This window comes from Neovison vison, chromosome 3 (assembly GCF_020171115.1).
Source record: "Neovison vison isolate M4711 chromosome 3, ASM_NN_V1, whole genome shotgun sequence".
Taxonomy (NCBI): Eukaryota; Metazoa; Chordata; class Mammalia; order Carnivora; family Mustelidae; genus Neogale; species Neogale vison.
This window is the reverse complement of record NC_058093.1, coordinates 22,235,161-22,260,945: the sequence shown is the minus strand read 5'-3', so window position 1 is coordinate 22,260,945 and position 25,785 is coordinate 22,235,161. Positions and strand designations below refer to the sequence as shown.

The window sequence follows — 25,785 nt, the reverse complement described above, 5'->3', positions numbered from 1 at the left end:
ATGACACATAAGAGGCCCTTGTTGAACTGAGCCTCTTCTTATTTTGTCAGACTCACCATTCACCCCTCTCCTGCCTTTATATGTAATGACTCAGAAATACTGAATCACATACCTTTGTCCAAGTACACCATGGTATTGATGCCCTTATGTGTGTTCTCTCTAACTGCAATTTTCCCCTCACCTTGCCCAACTGGTGGACATCTTTCAAACCTTACTTGGGCCTTGGAATCTTTCTGAAGGCTCCCATCTCATGCATACTTGCTAGGCTCTACTACAGATGATCATCAAAACTACTCTCCTTAAATGCCTTTATGTGTATCAGAGCAATTCACTCAGGTCTATATTCCATGTCTGCCCAGTTCATTAATAGCTCTGTCCTCCTTCAGTGAACAGATCTTCTCTCTTTTGTTTCCCTGCTGTCTAGCACAATGCCTGGGACATAGTGTTGCTCCGTCATTGTGTGTGGATCTGAATATTAACTCGTTGCCAACACACTTTCTGTATTCTGATATGAAGGTGGTAAGAAAGGAAAGATGAATGTTTTGTGGACATTCCTTCAATGGGCAAATAATTGAAAAAATCTTATCTCCAAGGCAATAAGTCTGTTTTTTGATCCCTTAAGTCATATAAAGGCTGTATGTTTTTAGATTCACTTTATTCTAGGAGTTTCTAAGTTTGCATACTCAAACAGAAAGCAGTGTTTAGGAAAGAAGACCTCAGTTGTGGGCTGATTTCAGGAAACACTAATAAAAATGGTGTCACCCAACAGCTGACCAGGTGGACCATATCAGCCAGTATCTCCACTGTTGTGTTTAATGGGCATTTATAGTATAGTGTTTGGCCCATGATGCTGTTTGAAGTAATCTTCTCTTTACATTACACTGGGTATACATTTCATATTTTTTCTTTTTTTTACCTGTGTGATTTATGTGTCTGTTTTCCACAGCTTTTGTTTTTATATCAGCAACCATTAATCCTTTAAAGTCCTGCAATTCTAATGTTAACTATCAACAGCTTAGATTTGCTATTGGCATGAGAGTATGCTCTAACCATATTCTAGTGATTATGATTTTGTTTTTGAATGACAACATTTTTTACCTCTGAAATCCTCAAATACAGAATTCCTCTAACACTTCAGTAAGAATATGTTCACTCTAATCTGAGCCTCTGTCTTTACTTCCTTGCTTTTACATCAACCTTTAGTTAAGGATAACGTTTAATGATTTTTAGTTTCTCTACTGATAAAGTCAGTTGATATTTGTTGCTTCTATGGATTATGAATATATACATGAACATACATGGATATATGTGGATATAGGCAAATGTTGGCAATCAGCAATATATTTTATTTTTAATTATCCTATATAGTTAATGAAGAAAACATATTAAAGGCTAATTTCAGGGTCATTATAAACAACATAATTTCACTTGTGGGTTCTTACAATGACTACTAATGCCGTTGAAGTCATTTAAAAAAATTACAGGCTTTTGCCTTTAAGGGATAGTTCATTTTTGCATAATTAATAATATAATTCTTCAGCCTGGATAGAATCTATGATGGTGATTTTGGCACCAATAAACCTTTGTGTGAAATATTTTTAAAAAATTATGAATGGGTGTTTTATTTGGAGCAGGTGTGGTACAGGGAGGATGACATGAAGCAGGAGTTATTGAGAAAAAAACAACTAGAAATATGGGGTTCAGTCCAAGTGTGTGTTAGCTTATCTACTGAGGCACGTGTATGCCTCACTAGTGCAAGTGTTTGCAAAAGAGTGTAACAACTCTGAGGGGAAAAAGTGACCTAACATTTAGCACATGTACAGGTAATTCATTCTTTATAGGACTTTAGGGGAAAAGGGCCAAAAGTTATTTGTGGTTTGCTTTTTACCCCAGGTTTTATATTTCAGGATTCTGGCTTTGCTTAAAGAAATCCAGCACTTGTAACGGAAGGCTAAGAAACTGCTTTTTAGACAAACAGAAAAGTCTAGGCATTGACTGACTATCTTTCTGGAACTTGGTGTTTTTCAGGGAATGATGTACTTGGAAGAAAGACGGCTTGTTCATCGGGATTTAGCAGCCCGAAATGTCTTAGTGAAATCTCCAAACCATGTGAAAATCACAGATTTTGGACTAGCCAGACTCTTAGAAGGAGATGAAAAAGAATATAATGCTGATGGAGGAAAGGTGGGTGTTTTTTAGAGCACTATTGCTTGAAAATATGATATTTTATCTTCTTACATGATAGAGGAAGAGGCCACTAAATCTGAGTTTAGGAAAGTGTAAAATCTTAATTCCACCATTTGCCTTCTCTTCCATCCAGGGTCAATATATTATATATACCAATATCAATTTCCCGAAAGTAGCCAAAATAAGGCAGTTCATCTCTAGTGGTCCTTATGTCACGTCCAGTATTGGGAAGTGGGTGGATCCTTAAGTGAACTGGAAATTATACTTTAATCCAGGACCATAAAAATTGTTTCACTGATCCTAAGAACACAGGACTGACCACTACAGAGAGACACAACTGTTCTTTCATCGATTAGGGAGAAGCCTGGCTACTACCAAGAACCATAACGCACGGGATACCAAGAACCATAACTCATGGGAACTTTTGTTCATCCTGTTTAGTTTCTAATCCTCTTACACCAGATAAAACAGATTTCTCTTTCCTGCCTCTATTTTTTTAAGCTTTACTGTAGTATGTGATTGACTAATTTGCTTTATTTAACCTGATGCTCTCCACCAAAATGTAGGCTACTATATCCCGGGGATCTTAACAGTACTGTTGCCTCTTCTATTTTTTTGACTGTCCAGTCTCTGGCCTCGCCTGACAACTGTACTTCTGCCATATGGCCTCAGCCCAGACCTTAGTTCCAGCTCTTGTTTTTCATCATCAACCCACTGTTGAGATTGCCATTCTTGGCTAAACTGTGAGGATATCTCCTCTCCATCTGGAGGTCCCTCTAGCTTAATGTGGGAAAACTTAGATCAGGAGAGGCCAAATGATATAAGCAAATGCATCCTTAACCTATGGTGATGTGTAAACACATGCTAACAAACAAACAAAAAAAAGTGATTGATATGTCATTTAAATATGTTTATCATGTGCTTTATTTATCATGAGCCACCCAAATATAGATTATAAATATTTTGCAATGATAGGCTTCCAAATGTTTAACATTGATTTTTGAATGTCATGTAGTATATGATTTTTATATTACTTTATATGATCTCTTATATAACTATATATGTATTCAAATCCTATCACAAAAGAAAAATTAAAAAATAACTTTCATTTTATAGTATTTCCCAATCTTTCCATGATTTTATTAGGCTGTTCTGCCAGTTTACTAGCAAATTGCAGCAGTTTGAGACCACAGCTTTGAAATTCACTGTAAGAGTGCACAGTAGAAGTCTATAAATCACATGACTTCACTTGTCTTAAGAAAATACAGCTGTAGGATTTGTCTAAAGCAAGATTCATTATAGCTTTAAATGCCTGGTAACCATTAAGTCTTTATCAAGCCACCTGTGATTTAAACTTACTTCTTTAACACAACGTCCGTAGTCCATAAAGTCGGCTAACTCCTTGCCCATAGGGAAATCACTTTCAGTGTGTCTTCTGTTCCTTTTCACTGAATACTGTGATTCTGTCATACAATTGCCTTGGTGTCACCTTGGTGAGCAGCAAACCTCATGATTTCAAAGGCCTGTTTAGTTATAAGCTTTCATCTGCAGAGTAGAAGTGTTTATCTTTATTCCATAGAATCTAATTATATTTCCAGCTATACAATGCTGCCCTTCCTAGTTGAAACTTAACTCTGCTGACCCCTTATCAGCAGGGTATGTGAGTTGAGTTGTTTTTCTTGTAGTGATAATAGATTGGTACTGACCCTCTCACATTCTTTTATATAATTCCTGGTCTGAGAATGGTACATGTTTTCAATACTGGCTAACCAAGACAAGGGAGATCATCTGTGGCTGGGGAACAAAGCAAGCCTAACTTTGGAATTCATTATTTTAGGTGTTTCAAGTGACCAAATTATATAAAAGGAGAAAGTGGGGGCAAGTATAGAAATAGACCATCTCACTGGTAGCCAGAAATTTTCTGAGGGTAAAAAAGAATAAGTGAAAGTGTAAGGAATCTCATTTTGGGGGGGGGGAGAATGTAGTAGATCATATTTTTAGAAGCATATGTCTTAAATGTTTGGAATCGATATTGTGAGTCATAATATTAACCAGTAACAAAATTAATTGCCAAAAATTAATTAAGAATTATAGAACGTGATACTATTTTACTTTTCATTGTTTATGAAGCTTTAAAAAATAAATATATCTTTAGGTTAATTCACTTTATGAATTTTATAAATTTTAATTCATTTTTCTCTGTACTGAAAAAAAATGTTTATTATTATTATATCTGTATTTTCTATACATACAAAAAATACACAATCAAAAAATACAATTGAGGCAAGCCCAGAGACTCATATTTTGGGAAATGAATATAAGAATGACTTTTTATATAATTATAAGGCTTTCACTTTTTATTTCTCTTTTTATTTCTCAGATGCCAATTAAATGGATGGCTCTGGAGTGTATACACTACAGAAAATTTACCCATCAGAGTGATGTTTGGAGCTATGGTAAATAAGTCTTCCTTGTGAATTAAGGGATTTAAGGCAAAAATAAATATATTAGGCTCATGTAAAATATTTAAGCCAGTTTATTTTATTTTGTTGGAAATACCTACTTACAAGCCTTGTTTCCAAAAGGAATTAACTCTTTGCTCTTCTACTTAAAAACAAAACAAACAAACAAAAAAAACCGTCTAAATATATCATTTATTTGCCTTTTTTTTTTTTTTAGATATTTCTTGGTTCTCTAAAATGTAATATATTAAAATCTCAGTTGTCTACCATAACCTTTGTTTGGTAGCAACTTTTCTGATCATTTTTGACGGAAAAAAATAACCAATTTTAGTTTAGGAACAATATCATAGAGCATCATAGCCTTGATTTTTCAAAAAATCTTTGAAAACATATATTAAAAATAAAAGAATGTCTTTTCTATAATAAGAAAGAGGTTGTTGTAATAAAGAACAATTACTGAAAGCAGTAAGGTGAGAGCAAATCTGAGGGGAGAAATAGAAGAGAATATTGTTAATTGCAGTTTTGATTTTAACTTACAAACTACTTTGGAATAAACAGATAACTTAGAGAACGAATAATATGAACCCAGAAAAAGTGATTTTAAACTTAGAATATTCATTTAATTGCATTTAACTCAATTGTTGAGATGAGATAATCAGATCTATCTGGCTATTTACAACTGAAGTCCATCCAGGTAGTAGTAAGAATGCATCAAGGCGTTTTCTGAGTTTAAATATGTTGCAAAGAACCAGTATTTCTTACAAATTGAAAGCATGATGCCCTTTAAGCAAAAAATGGTGGTGTGACTTGAAAGTATGTTACAATTAAGTTTACCAAATTTAAGTCTAGCTTTATCTTTGTTCTTTATTTTTAGAAAAAAGACTTAATCCATTCAATCATAGAGAATTTATACCTCTTATCTAGAGAAGCATAAATTATCTTTAAAAAAAAAGTTAAGACATTTCTGTAAAGTGTTTTTTTCCTCCACACACGTATGCTGTTTATTTAAAATTTCTGAAAAGGTACGGTGTATTCTACGCACATATTGCATGGAGCACTGGGTGTAGTACATAAACGATGAATTTTGGAACTCTGGAAAAAATAAAAAATTTTTTAAAAAGCTTTGAAGTAGAAAGTTTGCTGTGCTTGAGATTAGACAAATATAGGGAAACTACTGAAAAATTTAAGTTGTTGAACGCTGAAGGCTACACAGAACACAAGTCTAACATATATATTACATGAAACAAATTAGATTTTATATTTTAATATTTGACATTTATATTTTAATATATGATATGTATATCACTTTTCTTTAACTTTTTTTTCTATGAATGTTTCCCTCAATTAAATGCAGCAATCTGCTGCAAGCAATTTTAAATAACCTCTAATATAAGTACATAGATAGATAGATAGATAATTAGTACTCTGCTTTGAAACATAGCCCAGGTTATCAACCCACATCCTAAGGTATTTTAAGATTTTTATGATATATCATAGTTGATTGCAAAAGGCATATAAGGCAGAGAGAAAAATAATGTTGTTTACAATGTACCTTTGTGGAAAATTGCCACCAGATGTGTATTTATTTTTATAAATTAATATAAAAATTAATTTATAAAAATAAATATGCATTGGCTATGGTTTATGTTCAAATGTTAGGATTTTAAGTTTTGAGGGTGTTTCTGATTCAGTTTTCCTGGGACTGTCTTTCTATATCCATCTCTGTTTAACCCTATCTTGTGGTCACTCCTGCAAAGATATAATTGGATTATTATTGGCAGAAGTGGGGGTTTTGATGTTCCTTCTTTTGTTTTTATATTTATTATAGTTTATATTCTCTTTATTATAGTTTCTATTATTTTGATTTGTAATTGCTTTGCAATTTTTTATATTAGAAGTTATTTTTTTAGAAGTTCTGTTAGAGAGGTGAAAGCATTTATAACTGCATACATAAGTTAACAAAATGCCCTCATTAAACACATATTCTATAAATAAGTATTTATATTGACTGAATGAATAGAAATGGGCAGCCATCCTCTTCTTAACTTGTTCCAGCCTGCCTCATGGACACTCAGTCTTAATTACTGGTTCTACAGAGCCATTCTTCAATATGCAAAATTAAGTAGGATTTTAATCAAGATCAAACAGTTAAATTGTGTTACTAGTTACATTTTTATATTATACCTAAGAATCATAAGATGAAAATATTAACAAGAAAAATCAAGTAATTGTTAATGATATTATGATAAGGATAATTTGAAGTTCACATGTACTTTTATATCTTAAGCTTTGTATTTTTATTATCAGCCAGTAATAACTGTTACAAGGTAAAAAAAGACCTCAGTTTGAATAAATAATCCATTCCAGTAGGAAAGAAAGCATAGTCCTAATTAAAACATACGTTGTGTATTATATGAACCCATCAAAATTCACTAGGTAAGAATCTTATGCAGAAATTGCTATGTATGAGCTTAAAATCCTTATCCTTAAGAAATGATAACTTTTTAATTGCATATTTATGAGATCATAAAGAGACCTATAGCGTATATACTATTGTTCCAACCAGAAACATTATTATCAGAATTAGCTATTTGCAGGCTGGTGTTTAGGGTATTTGCTTTTATAGAGGGAATCACTGTTCTAGTGGTTCAAGAAAGTGATTTCTTATCTAAGGAATCGACTATTATTGATTCCCTTTAATCTTGTGATACCTATTTCACAGGTATTATGTTATATTTGGATCCCTCAGGCTCTCACAGGTGTTAAAGACAGGAATGTGTTTCATTCCATCTGTTCTCTTTGTGTGAGTCAAAAAGAGAACCACAGTGATTTACCATAACATAAGGTAATCATTCTGGCATCCCAGCTTAGCCTATAGGCCTTGAAATCACAAAAATGGTCATCTCAAAATTAGTCAACATCAGATTTTATCTGCAATCATAATTACTTGATACTAAGCACACATGTATATAATAAATTGTTTGGTAGGCTCTATTGCTGTGTAGTGAAAATTAACTTGGACCAGCAAACATTAATATTACCTAAAAGTAGAAATGGGGAATAGACTCTGTATTCTGACATTCGCTCGGAATTCTCTCTGCTACTCATTAAAAAATTTCAAGACAATGGTAAGATAATTGAATTTCCCACAAAGATTTTGTCACTGGGCTTCTTCTAATGGATATAGAAATCTGAAGAGCCTTTCTTTAGACTACTTTTTTTTAAGACTTATTTATGTACTTTATAGTGGTGGTGGTGGTGGTGGTAGGGGCAGTGGGGGGGTGAATGAAGAGAGTCTTAAGCAGAGCAGGCGCTGAGCGTAGAGTCTGAGGTGGGGCTCGATCACATGATCCTGAGATGACCACCTGAGCCAAAACCAAGAGTCTGGATGCTTAACCAGCTGTGCCACCCAGGCACCCCTCTTTAGACTTTTTTTTTTTTTTTTTTTTTTTGCCTTCCAGGGAGTTTTCTTTTGTCACTGGCATTCTGCTGGTTTCTTCGAATTATGTTGTTAATATGCTTATGTAAATGTTTGATCTCTAATTTAGGAGTCACTATATGGGAACTGATGACCTTTGGAGGAAAACCATATGATGGAATTCCAACCCGAGAAATCCCAGATTTATTAGAGAAAGGAGAACGTTTGCCCCAGCCTCCGATCTGCACTATTGACGTTTACATGGTCATGGTCAAATGTAAGATTGCAAAATAATTTTATCATCGCCATCGTCATGCTTAGTAAAATAATAGTATGGATTAATCTACCTGCCTAATATTTTTATATATTGAAAAATGTGAAAGCTCAAAAGTAATTACAAAAAATCTTGTAAACACCTGTGTTTTTGGCTTGTTGTTAATAGGAAGCAATATGCATCAGTATGCATGCTTCCACATTATAAAGTTGAAATTATATGACTCTTACTCTTCTGATTCATTTCACTTTGATTCTTATCATTTCCGTGACAATCAAATTGTCTTTCACAAAGAGATGTAATTAGTCACAATAATGTTAGTAATCTTTATAGGAAAATAGCGGTCTAAACAAATGATCTAAATATAAAGAAAGAAAGCTTGAAACAGATAGTTTAAAAAGATGAATTAAATGGAAATACGTTTACCAGTTTTAGTCAACAGGAAATTAGCAGGGCAGAATGGGAAGTGAGAAGACATGTATTTCTGCAGTGAAATAAAAAGATTACGAATGTTTGGTGTTTTTTGTTTTTTTTTTTTTTAAATTTGATCATTTGTTTACATCAAACGCTCTTACTTTTCTTTCTTCTTTCTATGCCCCAGACACATATGTATTATAAATGTGTTTTGGCAGCCTAGGCTCTTAATTTAAATAGAATTAGGGAAGTCTCTGGAGTTTCCTACTTAATTTAAGTGAGATTAACATTCAGCAATCTTTCTTGTGTAATCTGGGGTTTTCCCCTTTTGATTTACACAGGGTTAGCAAAGAAACAAACTGGTGAAGGTGAATAAGCATCTTATTAATACGAGACTTTGGACCTAGGCCTACTCAGATTTATATTCATGACATGCGTGATACATTCTGTCAGTGAGGGAAGAAATAAAAATGTGCTTTCCAGTTCAGGTCAGCTTGCCCTTTTCTCTAAGCATAGCTCTATTTACTCAATATTTAGTTAGAAAGAAACTGATACCTCCCGGTGAAGTTAACCTTTTTTGATTCCAGTAGTTCCAGAAACACCTATTCCCTCATTAGCATCTTGGTATCAACAGCATTTTTTTTTCCTAAGTGGATGCAAATAGTTGAGCTTTGTTAAGAGAGAAAAAAATTCAGCTGATATTAATGATATAAGAAATGACACCCAAAGACTTCCCAGAACAAGAATAAAAATTGAACTCCCAGAAAAAGGAAATAAACCTTATAGCTTTATTGGAACAAACATCATTCAGTAGTCATCTATGGAAGGAACTTTAAAGAACATGCATGCATTATATGATTTGATCTCATAACTAGCATCAGAAGTGATTTACGTACTTCATTTAGCTGCTCTGATGAAACAATGAAAAATCAGGAAAATATTTTGCCTAATAGGGAGTTTTACCTTGCTTTTATGAGTTTTAATACCTAGGAAGAGGGTCATTTGGCAAGAAAATAAGGAAAAGCTAGGTGCTTTTATTCTTGTGATCTCATCAGTTAAACAGAGCCTGGGGAGATAAGACCCATTTTATCTAGACTCCCAGCTAAATAATAATACATACCTTGAAAATTGCTGATAGTATTTTTATGCTGCAAAGGCTAGTACTTAGATAAGCTAATGGCTATTGCTGAACAAACATTACCAATCATTTTGCACTGGTTTTTTCCCCACCAGGAAAAGAGTAGCATGAGAAAGTTGCTTTCATTTCCCTTCTCCCCCTCTGTGCTGGCGTACTGCATTGTAACCAAAGCTCCATGTCACTCTTGACGTAAAATAATAAATTATATCCCTATCACCTCTTCTATTACCATCAAAAAATTTTTTTTAAAAAAAGGCATTCTCTCCATACTTAAGGAAATAAAAAAGAAATCAGAGCTTCTGTAAGTTCCCATAGTTAGCTTAGGTTATGTTTTTTAAGAAGAAAAATTAATTTTAAATTAGATCAATAAAATAAAAATTTCGGTTATTCTTTTTTCTTTTTTAAAGATTTTATTTATTTATTTGACAGACAGAGATCACAAGTAGGCAGAGAGGAAGGCAGAGAGAGAGGGGGAAGCAGGCTCCCTGCTGAGCAGAGAGCCCGATGCGGGGCTCGATCCCAAGACCCTGGGATCTGTGCAGCGTTGGTGATATAGTGGTCAGCAGAGCTGCCTTCCAGGACCCTGGGATTGTGACCTGAGCTGAAAGGCAGAAATTTTAACCCACTGACCCACCAAGGCGCCCTTAAAAATTTCTGTTATTCTATCATATATTTCATTTACTTCTGAATATCAACAAACTGATTGAGATAGAAGCTCACCTATTGGATTGTTTCTTTCTTTAGCTTTGTGTGTGGTTTTTTTTAGATCATTATTATTATTAAAACAATATTTTTCAAACCTAGCCTATGTTTTCATAAAATTAACATCCTACTTCTTCATAATTATGGATAGAGTGACTTTTGTGTTTTGTGTGAATTTTTAGGTTGGATGATTGATGCTGACAGTAGACCTAAATTTAAGGAACTGGCTGCTGAATTTTCGAGGATGGCTCGAGACCCTCAAAGATACCTAGTTATTCAGGTTGGTACAGATCTGGTCTTTAGAACTGTGGAAGTCACTGCTCATAAGTCGATTAAGCAGAATATCATGTGAAATGACTTACAGACAAGAACCTTCCACTTGATGTCACAACTACTTCTAAGAATCTTCCCTTATTGTTCAAGGGCCCGCAGTACCAAACAGGCAGATAATTATGATTATCCATATACGTAAGAAGTCCTTATCCCCAGACAAGTCTTCGAGCACTCTGCTTTTTATTAACATGCATTAAATCATGTCCATTATTATAATCTTTCCTTTTCAGAATAAAAGAAAGATGGATTTTTGTTTTAATCTTGGCCATGGTTGAAGACAGTGAATTAAAAGTTTCAATATATTGACATTTAATTTCCTAAAAAAATATTTATTAATGTGTCTTGTTTGGGAAGATATACAGTATCCAAGCAATAACTCAGATTCAAGTGAATTAATGTACATATGAATCAAATGATAGCCGCAAAGAACATTTTGTATTAAACAGTAGAAAAAATGGATTAGATAATTTAAAAATTGTAGTATATTTATCTATGATTATTTTTACCTAAATCATAACCAAATAGACCCTGAGTTACTTTTTCCTCAGGAATTAATTTTCCTCAGGAAAGCAAGGTAGCATTTATCCTTCTATCAATAGTCTGACATCACGATAAAAGCCAGGTTTTAGAATAGTTTCCAGTTATCTTTTTCCCAAATTAATTTGCACAAACAACTGGTTTACAAAAATATCCGTAATTTTGAAAAATGAAAAAATCATATTTAAGAAATAGTTGAAGGAAAAAAGAGTAGGATTTTGGTATCTCTCCCACCATCATTTATATGATTTGCCCCTTGTGCTGTGATTTTGAAAGCTAGCACGTTAGCAGTGTTATGTTATAGGACAAATCATGGAGCCTGTGTGTCCTGAGAACGCTACAATGTCAAATCAACTCAATAAAGTAAAGTAAAGGTTGATAAATCTATTGCCCTTTATTATTTATTCTTAAAGTCACAGCTCAAACATCCTGGCAATGTAGCCTACCGTTATTCTCAGATCTGAAATAGATGATGTCTCCCTCAAAACAGCCAGAGTATCCTGCTCTACTCATCTCTGATGGCATTTATCACAATCTGTTAAATGTATTTATCCTACCCTGTCACATCTAAGTGTGTTACAGGCTTCTTCATGACTGGTACTTGTGCTAAAGAATTATGTTTTTAAACGAGTGCATGGATTTTCAACCACTTGTTTTGATATTCCGTAAATTTGCTGCAAAGTCCGCATGTTTCAGAAGAAAGGAAGAATTATGTTTTCTTTGTCTGGTGGGCAAACTTTTAGGGTGATGACCGCATGAAGCTTCCCAGTCCAAACGACAGCAAGTTCTTTCAGAATCTCTTGGATGAAGAGGATTTGGAAGACATGATGGATGCTGAGGAGTACCTGGTTCCTCAGGCTTTCAATATCCCACCTCCCATCTACACTTCCAGAGCAAGAATTGACTCAAATAGGGTAAGAAATAATCATCTACCACCTCCCATATTGTTTCTGAGGAATGAAATCATGCAGGGGCTCCTGGGTGGCTCAGTCATTAAGTGTCTGCCTTTGGCTCAGGTCATGATCCCTGGGTCCAGGGATCAAGTCCTGCATTAGGCACCCTGCTCATCAAAGAACGTGTTTCTCCCTCTCCCACACCCCCTGCTTGTGCTCCCTCTCTCTGTCAAATAAATAAATAAAATATTTTTAAAAAATAATATAATTAAATAAATAATAAAAATAAAATCGTGCAAATATATTTTAAGCCCTAGAATTACAAAATAATTATGCAGCTCATTTCAACAGGATTCCTAGATTAAAAACATACTCTATCAATGAAAGATAGGCCATGTATTGTTAATTTTGTAACACAAGCATGGGAAATATGATAAGTTCTCTGAAATATCTTTAGGATTTCAAGATGAGAAATGTTTTCTTTGTCTTATGTTAGTTAAACCTTAGTTTTTAAAAATCTACCAATTCAATTAACAAAGAATCAACCCATTCAAACTAATAAAACTGTATGTTTATAAATAAATGAAAATTCTTAACGAGGTAGGCTTTCTTAAAAAGATGGTATGATCATAGTCAAGAGCTGATACAAGTACAACTCTCTTTCACTTAAGAGACTAAATATTCCCTGTCAATTTGAAGTATAAACAGAAAACTTCAGTACTTTGGACTTTAATAATCATTTTGGGAAGACTGCTGAATCATTTCTAAGAGGTAGATGGAAACTTCAAAGGAAACTTCTGAAAAGAATTTGCATTTAATATTAAATTTTTAGCCCCCTCTATCTGACTACCATTCTTTTTCTGAAAATTGTCAATCCACATGTTTGGTTATTTTTAAAAATTCATTCATTATTCACTCAACATGTATTGGGTATGCCTGTATACGAGACATGATCAGTTACTTGAGGTTCAAAGAATTTTGACAAAACTCCACCTTCAAGAAGTGTCCAGGCTCTTGCATTTAAGGACCTTATCACAGCCAGTGAAACAAACTATTCATCTTGCCCGTAAGCATGAGAAAACTTTCCACCTGCTGCTTATTTTCCAAAATGAAGTTGTTTGCTTTGTTTCAGATTCACAGCAATAATAAAGTAACACTCACCTGGTGCTTACTCTGAACCAACACATGTATACTAAGTCTCCGAATCCTTATAACAATTTCTTTGGATTCTATTATCATCCTCTCCATCTGACAAATGAAGAAAACTTGTCACAGTTAAGGTATTTGACTGGTGTCAGACAGTTAGCCAGTGGAATGGTAGGATTCTAACGCAGGCAGTCTGTCTCTACTGCACATACTATTGCTTCAAAGTTATTGGAACATGTTATCTTCATGATACAATGTTTTTCTTGACATCTACCTCACTGTTTGAGGTGACTGTTTCTTGGAAAATCCTCCAGGTGATTTTCTTATGAAATGCATTCCCCAGCCTACTCCATACCTTTTGTTCATTTGCCCCATTCAGAAGGGCTGATGTAGAAAGAGGCAAACAAAACAAAACAAAACAAAACAAAACACCTCAGTTTTTCTTTCCTATGAAAAATATTCCATCCCAATGGGGAGAAGATAACTAAAAGGTTTAAATATTAAATCAATTGATAGTCATTGAACATCAGTACTGTTTATAGGAAGAAAAAAAGAGTCTTTCAGGTGTATAAAGGAATAAGTTTTTTTCCCCATTTTACGCTTAGCGAAGTGGCCAACTTGTAACTCTGGTATTTAAAACTTTATGTGACATATTAATTACTTTTGTTAAAACAGAGACATTTCAGGGGCACCTGGGTGGCTCAGTTGCTTAAATGTCTGCCTTCAGCTCAGGTTACCATCCCAGGGATCTAGGATCAAGTCTCCCACTGGGCTCCTTGCTTAGCAGGGAGCCTGCTTCTTCCCCTGCTTGTTTGTGGGTTCTCTCTCTCTCTCACTCTCACAAATAAAAAACAAACAAAAAAAGAGAGAGACATCTCAGAAAGTCATTTTCTTTCCTTAATATGAAATGCTATAAAGGCCAACAGCTTGAATCTTTTGCTTTTATAAGCCTTCTCAGATTCCAACTCTGTTCATGTTAATTTAGGCTCAATGCAAGGAATTCTTAATAAAGGTTTGAATTAACTAAATGAAATTAGTGAGACAAAGTACAAGCCACTTGAGAAATTATTTGGCCTTTAGTCATCATTTCTTATTCCACATTATTATTTAAACAATGTTATCCGTAGATATCTTTTTAGTTTTTCAGGTCTTTGTTAAGGGAATTGTTCTTAAATACCATTTTATTTTCAGGCATTAAAAGGCCTTATTAATCACCTGTATTTCCTGTTCTTTAAAAAAAATCTAGTTTTTATGTAGCTTCTATGGTAATTTCTAATTTGAGCAAATGCTGTTTTCCCTGTATAAAGTGAAGTTATATTATTTTATAGTTAGAAAATAAATTACTTCAACTTTAGGTTCTGTGCCAACCTAGGTGATAAGGGAATATCTTGGAGTGAATTTTAATCAAATGTTTCTTGAGCATATCTGTTGAACCTTGAAACCAAAAATTATTTCAGTTTTTGAATATAGACTATTTTGCTAACTAACTGATAAGTTTTAGGTAATGTTCTTAAATGTCTTCCCAAGTTCTTTCTTCATTTATAAAATAAATACAATGGTAGTCAACTTATGGGATTGTTAACTAATTATCTTTTAAAAAGTGCCAGGCAACTACTTACTCTTTTCCAAAATCACTCAAATTTTATTTTTAGTTATTTCCTTGCCAATATCGTAAATAACTACATTTTCTTATAAAGTTTTTTTTCTTTTTTTTTTTTTAAAGATTTTATTTATTTATTTGAGATAGACTGTACAAGCCCGTGTGTGAGCACAAGTGGGGGCAGGGGCAGTGGGAGAGGGAGAAGCTAGTTCTTCGCTGAGCAGGGAGCCAGACCTCGGGCTTGATCCCAGACCCAGAGATCATGACCTGAGCTAAGGCAGATGCTTAACCAAGTGAGCCATCCAGCTGCCTTTCTTATAAGGTTTTCTACACATTATCTATTTAAAAAAAAAAAAAACAAACAAAAACCAGAAAAACAAAGAACCAAAAAAAAAAAAAAAAAAAAAACCAAAAAACTATTCCTTCAGTCACTACTTGACAAGTAAAATTATTTCTGCTGATGTACTTTTATAGCAAATAAGATATGGAAATCATTTCTTCTATAGTGCTTTTGGTTAGTTCAAATTCTGTATGTATTTTGATTCATTATAACTTTAAAGCAATGAGTCAGTTAAAAATACAAGGTTGACATTTATCCAGCAAAATGATAGATACAAATGCAAGTAATGCTAAAAAAAAAAAAAGAACCAACTAATTTATAGTTGTTGTGTTATTATTTTTATTGTTAGTGCCCTTTTAATTTTATCTTAAATACCTTTATCACAATAATATACCAAAAACTATTACTCTAGCATGACGTGAATGGGAAAGCTTGAGAAATTGTCGAACTTCTACAAACTTCAGTTCTGCACATCTGTGAAATGGGATTAAAAAAAATAGTATCAAATTATTGTGAAGATTAACTTTTTAGGATATCAAAATGTGTTCCTAAATTAATGGATATGTAGTAGATACTCAGTATGCAAATAAATGAAGACCCACTAAAAGAGAAAGGCGAAGACTCTTTATTCAGAGCTTGCTATATAACAAGGGAGTTAACCACTGCTACTTGTAATGTGCAGAGACTTAAAGGCAGGCAAAACAGTGGGAAAGCTTTATAGTGGAGAAAAGGGATGGCTTCAAGTATGCCTTGGTTCCAGGCTTTTCGTGTGGGGAAGCTGTAAGGGGGGTAATTAGAAGTGAGGCATTCAATGTGATTAGTTAATGGTGCATATTTGTCTTTCCCTGGTTTCTCCTAAATTGAAAGTGGTGACACAGTTTAGTGAAACTGTTAGTTAATCAAGTCTTGACTGCTTTGGTTCAGTTATTATAAATGTTATTGTTTAGCTTCCTGGATTGCAGCTGGAGGTAACAATGTGACTTCCTGCAAGTCTGACGTAGAGCAGGTTGGCTTTCTAGGCTGTTTATTGTAGATATGATTTCCTAGTCAAGTTGCCGTAAGCTGTAGACGTCTACTTTTATGTATGATCTGGCCTCTGTCCATTTGTGTATTCAGTTTGTAATAGGTTTTAGGTTCCATTGCTGCCTTCTTTCTCTCTTGATATATTTATTTAAGTACATAATGGCTGATACTTTCAATTAAATGCCTGCAATGTTTTTGAACTTCTATATAGATATTTTTCTGTTAAAAAATTTCTGTCTCTCTTTTTTTTTAATTACCCAGATTTGTATTTCTTTGGCATAGTGAGTTGTACACCAAATACAGCAGCAATTAAGAAAAATAGCTAATAATTTGATGTGGCTAAAGATACATTAGCTTTAGTGATATCAGAAATTTTTATTTAATTTAAAAGCTTCAGTGCACTTTTGTAGACAAGGTTTCAGTTGTTGCAGGATCATTCAGTCATTGGTGATGAATAGTTTTAGAGATGAAGTGTTCTACGTCTTTGAAAACATATTAGCTAATTCTTAGTTATCCAGACCAGGTGAAGACAAAGGAATTATATCTGCTGCCCATTGGTGTAGCAGGCGACCCACAATGGATCTCTCCTTGCAATTTAAACCTTTCTCCACTTCTTTCACGTCCTCTAAAAAATAACTGTATTAACAGATCCGTTTTTTCCTTCTTTTTTTTTCCTTTCTTTCCTAGAATAGGTTATATTAATGAGTTGAAAAACAGAAAATGTAGGCAGAATAAATAAAGGATGAAGAAAAATAAAGGATCTTAGTATCTCAAAAATGAGACCAGTTTCTAAATAATTAATTATAGGCAGAATATTTGGCTGCTCATAAAATGGGATTTCATATATTTTATTTTGTGCTACTACCACCACATTTCCCTCAGATTAAATTTTGTAACTTTGATAAAAGTATCCTAGGATACTTTACTACTGTGTGTAGGTTACTACACACATGGTAATTCCCTTTAAGATTTTTACCAATTCACCACACAAAATTAAAAATACAAGAATACTTTGGTCTTCTCTATCAGATTTATGATAGTGTGCTAAATGTGCTTCCTAATGATGTATATAAACTAGAAAAAAATCAAGCAATTAGATAATGTAGGAACAGTGATGTCATTTTTAATAATGACTTTTTTTTTAAGATTTTTATTTATTTGAGAGATCACAAGTAGGCAGAGAGGCAGGCACAGAGAGAGAGAGGAAAGCAGGCTCCCCGCTGAGCAGAGAGCTCGATGTGGGGCTCGATGTGGGGCTCGATCCCAGGACCCTGGGATCATGACCTGAGCTGAAGGCAGTGGCTTAACCCACTGAGCCACCCAGGCGCCCATAATAATGACTTTTTAAAATAGAATTTTCAAATGTGTTTGTATTTGCTGCTCAAAAAATCAAAGCCATGATTTCTTATTTTTTGAAATAATGAAACTAATAATAGTAATATCAGCTTAAACCTATTGAGTGCTTTCTATGATCAAAGTACTATGCTAAGTGTTTTAAATTAACTATTTCACTTTTATTTCACTAAGTCCTATGAGGTAGACATTAATATTTGTCTCATTTTAAAAGTTAAGAAAATTGAATATGGAGAGTTTAGATAACACAAATAACAAGAAGCAAAGCTAGAAATTGAGTCCAGCTTTCCACAATCTCACATGGAAGCCATACCTAAAATAACAGTGGGCTGGGGGAAAGTTCCTCAAGTTGCTATTAAACTTCTTACTATGTATGAAACTAACACTTTTCATACATTTAATGGTAATTGGATAAAAGAAAGTAGGTTGGATGTCTGGATTCTCACATCCTAGAACAAACTCTTTGGCATTACCGCCTTAACCTTATCATTTAACTAAATTCAGTCTCTTCACATCAGTGATGAGAAAATTGAACTAGATCACTGATAAGTTCCTTATAATTTTGAAAACTACCTTATTATTGAATGACTTTTTTGAACTAGTTATTATATTTTATACATTTATATATCTTCTAGAGAATATTTAACTGGAAAATGACCAAAACCATTTTGGGTTACCTCTACATACTTTTGTTCTTACGTGATTTAATACAGAAGAGAAAAACTTAAGGAAACAAGTGAAGGAAGCATCTCATAGCTAAATGATATAGTGGGAGAATTTTGTGATGATATAACAAGGTTACTCTGGTAGCAATTTACCAAGGATCAATATCAATTCTAACAACAGCTGCTTCTTGATGATAAATGATTGTAGTCTCAGGATATTGGTTTTACATTTCTTCCAAAATATGTCAAGGATTCCTCATGGTATCCTTGATGTGATGCTTGGGATTTTTTTTTTTTTTTAAATCTATTAAGCCTAAAGAAGGAGATCTTCCTACTATGACATTTCATATCACTAGATAGTTTTTGTTTCAAAGTTTTCCCCATCTACATAGTAATTTTTAAATCGTTCAAGTTATTATGGTGAAGGAATAAATGAATTAATACAGGAGCTAGGCACTGTGTTGGACAGTGAGCGTACAAGAGTAGCAAATCAAAAAGTCCTGCCTGAAAAGAGTTTGTATTCTAGTTGAGGAAATGATTTTTTGCAAACCATATGCCAGGTATTATAGGAAAAGGCAAAGGAAAACAAATCAGCTTAAGTGTCTACAGAATGAGCTGTATTTGAGCTGTAGCATTATTAGAGAATGAGGGTGGAGCTTGCAACAGGAGTTTTGGTAGTGCAGGTTTGAAATGAGTCAGAAGGAAAGCTAAACAATAAAACCAACCAACCAACCAACCAAACAACCAAACAAGCAAACAAACAAAACCCACATGAACAAGGGCAAGGAGATGTCTTTTTGAGAATACTTTTACAAAATCTGTGTTTTTGTAATATTTCCATTATGTACATGTTGAGAACTCTTTTATGTTATCAGAGGAGGTGGGGTGGGCTTCCTCCCAAATTTCCTATTTATCATTGTTAGGAAGGCTTGAAATATGATTTTGAAATCTCTTGATTCTCATTAAAATCATCCAATTCAAAACAAAATCCTTTTTTGGCCTTCCTCGAAACAGCTCTCAAATGTCTCTTTTCTCTTTCTTTTGTCAGGATTACAATACAGGCCCTCATAACTTTACAGAAATTACTGAGATGTCTCCCTAACAGACATCTGCATTTCTTTAAATGGGCTTTATTTCTAAATATAGTGTTTACATTGTACCCAATAAAAGACAATATTACTGAATATTTGAGCCCTAATTCTTTTCATTTCTTTTGTTTTCATCGATTTAGATTATACCTATCATTTTTATCAATGAGATAAATCTGAATGATATATGTTATATAAGAACTCTCTTTATATGATATATAATCCTATTGTCAACAATGGTTGAAGGATTTTTGAACATTAATCCTGGGAAATTCCATTGGTCATTCCAGTTGACCAGTCTCTGAAATTTATTTTTTACTACCCTCTAGCTCACACACACAAAATTGCCCAGAGCTCTAAGCATTTTCCCACTGTTGATCTCTTTCAAAATACAGATCATGTTGGGGCTTTCTGTTTTAGTTTGGAGGTGTGAGTAGGTAGTTAATTTGTTTTAACAAAGAGGTCTCTTTCCTAATGCATTACAGATTTGTCTCTTTTTTACTAAATGAGAATATAATGTCGAATTGCCTTTGCTTTTTCTTCAAAGTTCTTAGCAATGACAGGGATATTAAAAATGGTTCTAAGATCTCTGATTTACCATTAATTTGAGAATTTTCCTCACCCTCTCAAATGATACTTTTTATACAGTAAAATATCAAGTGACATTTTTGTGCAGTGTTTTCTCTACCAGTGACTTCCTTAAAATCTGGATATATTATTTTATTACACTATTCTTTGTAAACTTTTCTTCTCTTTTTCTTTTCCCCATTGCTAACATTCTTCTATTTCTCACTGACTTCCTATGGATTTTCATTGAATTTAGATCATGACATCCTGTTAAACATTATGTGAAACCCTTTATAGTACCTGCTCTAGATTCTTCATTTAAACTTATGTTAGAAATTATAAACAAAATCAAAGTATCTTTTAATTTCTCAAGTAAAAATTTTTAGACCTCCTTCTCTAATTCTATCTTCAGGTATCATAGAAATCACTTCTAGTAGATTTGGACTTTGGGAAGAACCTCTTTGTTGTAGCACATTATGATTTCCTCTACCGTTGTTTCTTTATTCTTTAGAGAACCTGCTTTTTCTGTTAGTGAATGATTGTATACCCTTCAACATTTTTTCTTATAATAAATCTTAGTATTATTCCTTTTCTTTCCAATCTATAAACAAAGTCCAGTACTACATGTGTGTAAAACTCAGTACCAATGCCTATAAATGTGTGCTTATAGATTTGATTGAAGTGGAATATTTCCTATGTCCTAGTAAATCGGAGTGATTTCTCCACTCCTGCCACACAGGCTAAAGTAGCAGCAAGATATTTAGAACTTCCTAGCTCCAATCTTGATGAAGGAAAAGAGGTTGGCAGTACATACATACATACATACATAGCAATACATTATTTCGTGTACATTAAAGTCTGTGCTCCCAAATACACAGGACAGGAGCGCTCCTTATCAAATCAAGAAAATAATCTTCTTCTCTATCATTTACCACTGCCTTTTCCTTCCTTTCTCCTAGTTTATCTCCTTCTCTGGACACTTGTATCAATGAGATTTTCCCTAGTTGAAATATAACCAGTAGAATAGAAATATAACCTGTGTAGTTTGTCCTTGACCCACATAAATAGATTAAATAAATATAGTAATTTGCAACGCTCACATGTCCCGTTGTAGTATGAGATGGATGCATAAGTAACTATAAACTCATGGAGTATCAGAGTGGAAGGGGTCTTACAGCCCTTCTAGCACAAACTCTCTCATTTTATAGATATATAAACTAATATGGAAACAGATCAAACCCATAATTCAGCATTACTTACTTTCAAGGGAACCATGGAAAGCCATGTTCTAATCTCTCAAGTCTAAGTCTAACGTTCAGTCCTCTGTTGGCTCTGTCTGGTTTTTTACTGGTCAAAACCATGCAAATCTTCATTTTGACTTGAAGTCTAATGAGAGTTCGCATCAATTGGTTTAAAAGGCTCCTGCTGGGAAAGCAATGAGAAGCCAGAGACCCTGCTGCTGTTTTGCCTCTTCTGTTTATTCTTCTGTGAGACTCCCCATAATCAAGAGTTAATGGTTTAGGAGGGTCGAATGGAACTGACAGAGCCAAGAACAAATTAAAGGAATTAGAAAAAGAAAAAGAAAAAGAAACAGGGAGAACCAATGTTTGCATGGAGACTTAGTAATTACAGGCTTGAAAATAAAATGATCTTTACAAGTTTCACAAAGGTTTCAAAATTTTCACATGCAGACCTAAAGATAGCTACCATTTATTGACCACATATTTATGTGTCAGGTTCTACTCTGAGCTCGTAACACTTAGATCCTTAATCTTCACAACAAAGGTAGGTAGAGATTACTACTGCTCACATTTTATGACAATAGAAACTTGAGGTGAGGTTGCAGTGTCTTTTTGTTGAGACTTCTAGCTTGAATGATCAAAAGTGAGATTTGAACTTAGATCTCTCTGGTCTACACTCTATGCTTTTAACTTCCAACCTTCATTTGGGGAAAGAACACATGACATCAACATATCCAATAAATAATAAACAAATTATGTTATAAGCCCAATGATTATTCAACGGAAGATTGTTAAAAAAATGGTACAGATTTCTAGTTTCTGTCATTAAAAAATATATATATATATATATATATATATATGGGGCAATCTTTATGAAAACTTTTTTACTCTAGCTTACAAAATAGTATTTCAAAAATCCTCTCACCCCTCCTTGAATCTTCTGGGGACTCAAAGCCCATTATAGGCAGTATAATTATAAAAGCAGGGAGTCACTTCCGTTCTTGAAACATTCTCAAAAATAAGTGATAGCTGAAAAGGCTTTGAAGTTTACAAAGTGGAGATATGTAGCATTTTATTTTCACACCAGAATCCCCATTTTTGGAGTAAACAAAATTCCTGACCTAGTAAAATGACTTGGTGACTCCCTTAAAAGCTTGGTTACTCAAGAACCAAACTAGCATCAGGTCTTCAGAATCCAAAGTGAGTGACCTATCTATTAAATAATGATTTTTTCCTGAGAGGACTTGTATCACTGTTTGTAGCTTTTTTCTGGTACAGGAGTTGGATACTGGCAACCAGGTTACTACAACACCGAGACACCAGGGACCAGGGAAATGCTGTTTGTTTAAGGAGAGTCTGGCGTCGAAGAACATTTCAGTGATCTTTACGAAATTATTTTACACTTGAGCAATTGTCAGCTGGCGTAAGAAACCTTTGTGAACAATCAGAAGAGGCATTTTTCCTTCTTTGTTCAAATGTACTAAAGAAGAAAATCAGAGCTAGGAAAGAAACAAAGAGGAGGGAGGGGCAACTAGAAATGATACTTCGCTTTGGAATGTTAATGAATGTTTTGTCTAAATCATTTAGATGGTTATTTTTTAGTATTATTACCACAGGATTCCTAGCTCTGCTCTACATTATTCGAAACATCTCATCAAGAAGCCTATTCTTTACTGTAGTAGACCTGGAGAGCTCAATTGTGAGTTTCTTTACCCTTCGTACAATAGGATTGGGAGATTATCATCAACTTTCTATTCATATTTTGTGGAGGTTACTTAATTTATGTATATCTGTATTTATTTATTTATTTATTTTTACAAATCCATCTTTGTCTGCCAGAGCTCCCTGTTCAGGCCAGCCTGTTAACGATGATTGCTCCTGCACACGCTTGAGAGAGAGAGGTTCTATTTCATTCTCAATAAAGATTGATGGCATTTTGAGAGGTTCAGAATATCCTTTGATTACTCCGAGAAGCGGAATGGAGAAGATGGTTGTGGATGGTGGGGGGCGGGTCTGCTCATCAGCTTCCCTTTGTGCACTTCCTGCCATTGAACGTACCCTCATCACAAGCGTCTTGTGTTTCAGCCTCTTCCCTCGCTCACCTGCCCAGATGAAGAATTCCCTTTTCCCGTTGAGATTCTGACAGACCCCAGTGTTCTAAAGCAAGGCCGGTTTGTGCTCTGTAGTTTTCACTCAGACGCTGTCAATGAAAGGCTGTGGACTAGCTTCTCGTTACCCCTGAGCAAAAGCTGAATCGAGAGATGGGTAGACACCGTGGGAAAAATTCCAGGGGTGATGGCAGCCCTTCTTATTGCAAAACGTTTTCTCCACTGGGATGACAAAATTATTGCAAGTCAGAGAGGGAAAGAGATGGGAAGTTTAATTCACAACTAATTCCAGCAATAATCATACATTGTGGTTAGTAACATCCATGCTTGTTTTCTGTCCCTGGAAGAAAATAATAATGTTTAAAAGTCTTAGTGTATTGGATTATGGAAAACATACATAATTCAGATTCATTTGGAATCTGGTATAGTCTCTTTTGAGTTAGAGCCGGTAGTACCTGTGGTGGCTGTGGTTGGGCTGGATTGGATATTCAGGGTTGAAATGAATAGATTCATTCTCTTATTCCTAGTAATCCCATATATTTATAAGACTGTGAGATGATTTAAAAAAAAATGATAAGAGATGATGCCCATTATTATGTGCCAGTTACCCTGTTGTCTAGTATTTATTAGTTCATTAAATCTCATGAAGACTCTGGGAGGTATTTACTATTATTACTGCCTATTTTGTACATGAGGAAACTGAGGCATGGCTATTAAATGACAAAACCAGGCAGCCTGAGGGAGGTAGGTGGGGGTCTGGGATAAGTGGGTGGTGGGCACTGGGTGTTATATGCAACTGATGAATCAGTCAATTCTGTCTCTGAAACTAATAATATATTATGTGTAAATTAAATTGAATTTAACTAAGGAATTTAAAAATAAATAAAATTTTTTTAAAAAAATTAAAACCCAGGCAGCCTGGCTGTAGCATCTGGAGAGGCTGAGCTCTTTACCACCATTGTTTGATGCATCTCCTCTCACTCCGCTTCTGACTTTTTCTTTTTTTTTTTTCTGTTTTATTATTGCTCTAAGTTCCGTACTCAGTACTTTAAAGATGAGATGAGTACATGAGTAAAGAATTTTGACTTTTTAAATTTTTTTATCCTCAAATTCCTTATAAAGGTTAATGTTGATCTTTAAGGGGTTATCTGAATAGTCTTCGCGTAGTGCTTCCACGAATTCAGACAGACATTTTCATTCATCTCTGCCAAATAGGAGATTATTTCCAGCAAGTAGCAAAGACCAGCTGCTCATTCAATCATTTATTCTTTGATGGAACATGAGTGAGTTATCTACTATGTATCCTAACCCTCCTGATTACCTCCTACGGACACATCCAGCCCTGTCCTCAAAAAACTTACAGATAAGTAACTAGCCAATAAAATGTAATGAGAAAAAATGTTACAGTAGAGGCAGAGAGTGCATAAGGAGCCATTTGAACAAACTGGTGTTTTTAAATGGGGAAAGTAACAAGGTCAGATTGACTCCTAGTGGGAAATTCTGGCAGCTTTTGAAATGTGAACTAAAACAGATGGATTATCTGCTGAGGCAAAGGAGATAGCATGTAAAGTTTCATGTGGGTGACATTTTTGTTGTTTTTGTTTCTGTTTTTATTTTGTTTAGTTAGTTTGTGTAAGTGATGGTTTTGGAATAGAATCAACAGGATTTGGGTATCAGTTGGATATTACAGAATGAGATAGAGAAATCAAGGTGACACCATGTTTCCTAATTGGAAAACTGAGAAGATGTTAACATCATTTTTAGTGATTTAGAACACAGGATGTAGAATAAAGACATACAATTAATATCTTGGAATACAAATAGATAATGCTCTAAATAAAATGAAATTACATCTTCATTTGGAAGCTGCTATTATTCATGATTCATGACATATTGTTATTCTTTTTATATTTTAAGATTTAGTTAAGAGAGAGAGAGAGAGAGAGAGCTCATGAGCTGGCAGAGGGGCAGAGGAAGAGGCAAAGAGAATCCTCAAGCAGATTCCCCACTAAGTATGGAGCCTATTGTAGGGCTCAATCCCAGGACCCTGAGATTATGACCTGAGCTGAAACCAGTAGTTGGCCATCTAACCAACTGAACCACCCAGGCACCCCAATATTGGAGGAGTTTCAGTGGTGTGGAGAGCAGAATACAATTATCTGAAGAGTAAAGGTAGGAAGTGGGAATGTCTTTGAAAAATTCTTCCATGTGTAGGAAAGAAAGGAGATAGAATGTGAGCTTAGAGAGAAAGTGGTCTTTTCAGTAGGAGCAAGTCCTTTCAGACTTCACTTAATCC

General features: G+C 34.3%; 1 protein-coding gene across 5 annotated transcripts in view; it reads left to right on the top strand.

Annotated features, from left to right (window-relative positions):
• ERBB4 (erb-b2 receptor tyrosine kinase 4) overlaps nt 1-25,785 on the top strand; it is a 1,164,558-nt gene that overhangs the window by 1,112,383 nt on the left and 26,390 nt on the right. For 4 of the 5 annotated variants that reach the window (XM_044241525.1, XM_044241523.1, XM_044241526.1 and 1 more), the window contains exons 21-25: nt 2,029-2,184; nt 4,568-4,643; nt 8,198-8,344; nt 10,778-10,875; nt 12,209-12,379. In XM_044241525.1, coding sequence (XP_044097460.1) covers nt 2,029-2,184; nt 4,568-4,643; nt 8,198-8,344; nt 10,778-10,875; nt 12,209-12,379 — 648 coding nt within the window. Of the gene's footprint in view, nt 1-2,028; nt 2,185-4,567; nt 4,644-8,197; nt 8,345-10,777; nt 10,876-12,208; nt 12,380-22,659; nt 22,811-25,785 lie in introns of those variants that run through there. The other variant, XM_044241527.1, reaches the window with a different exon arrangement.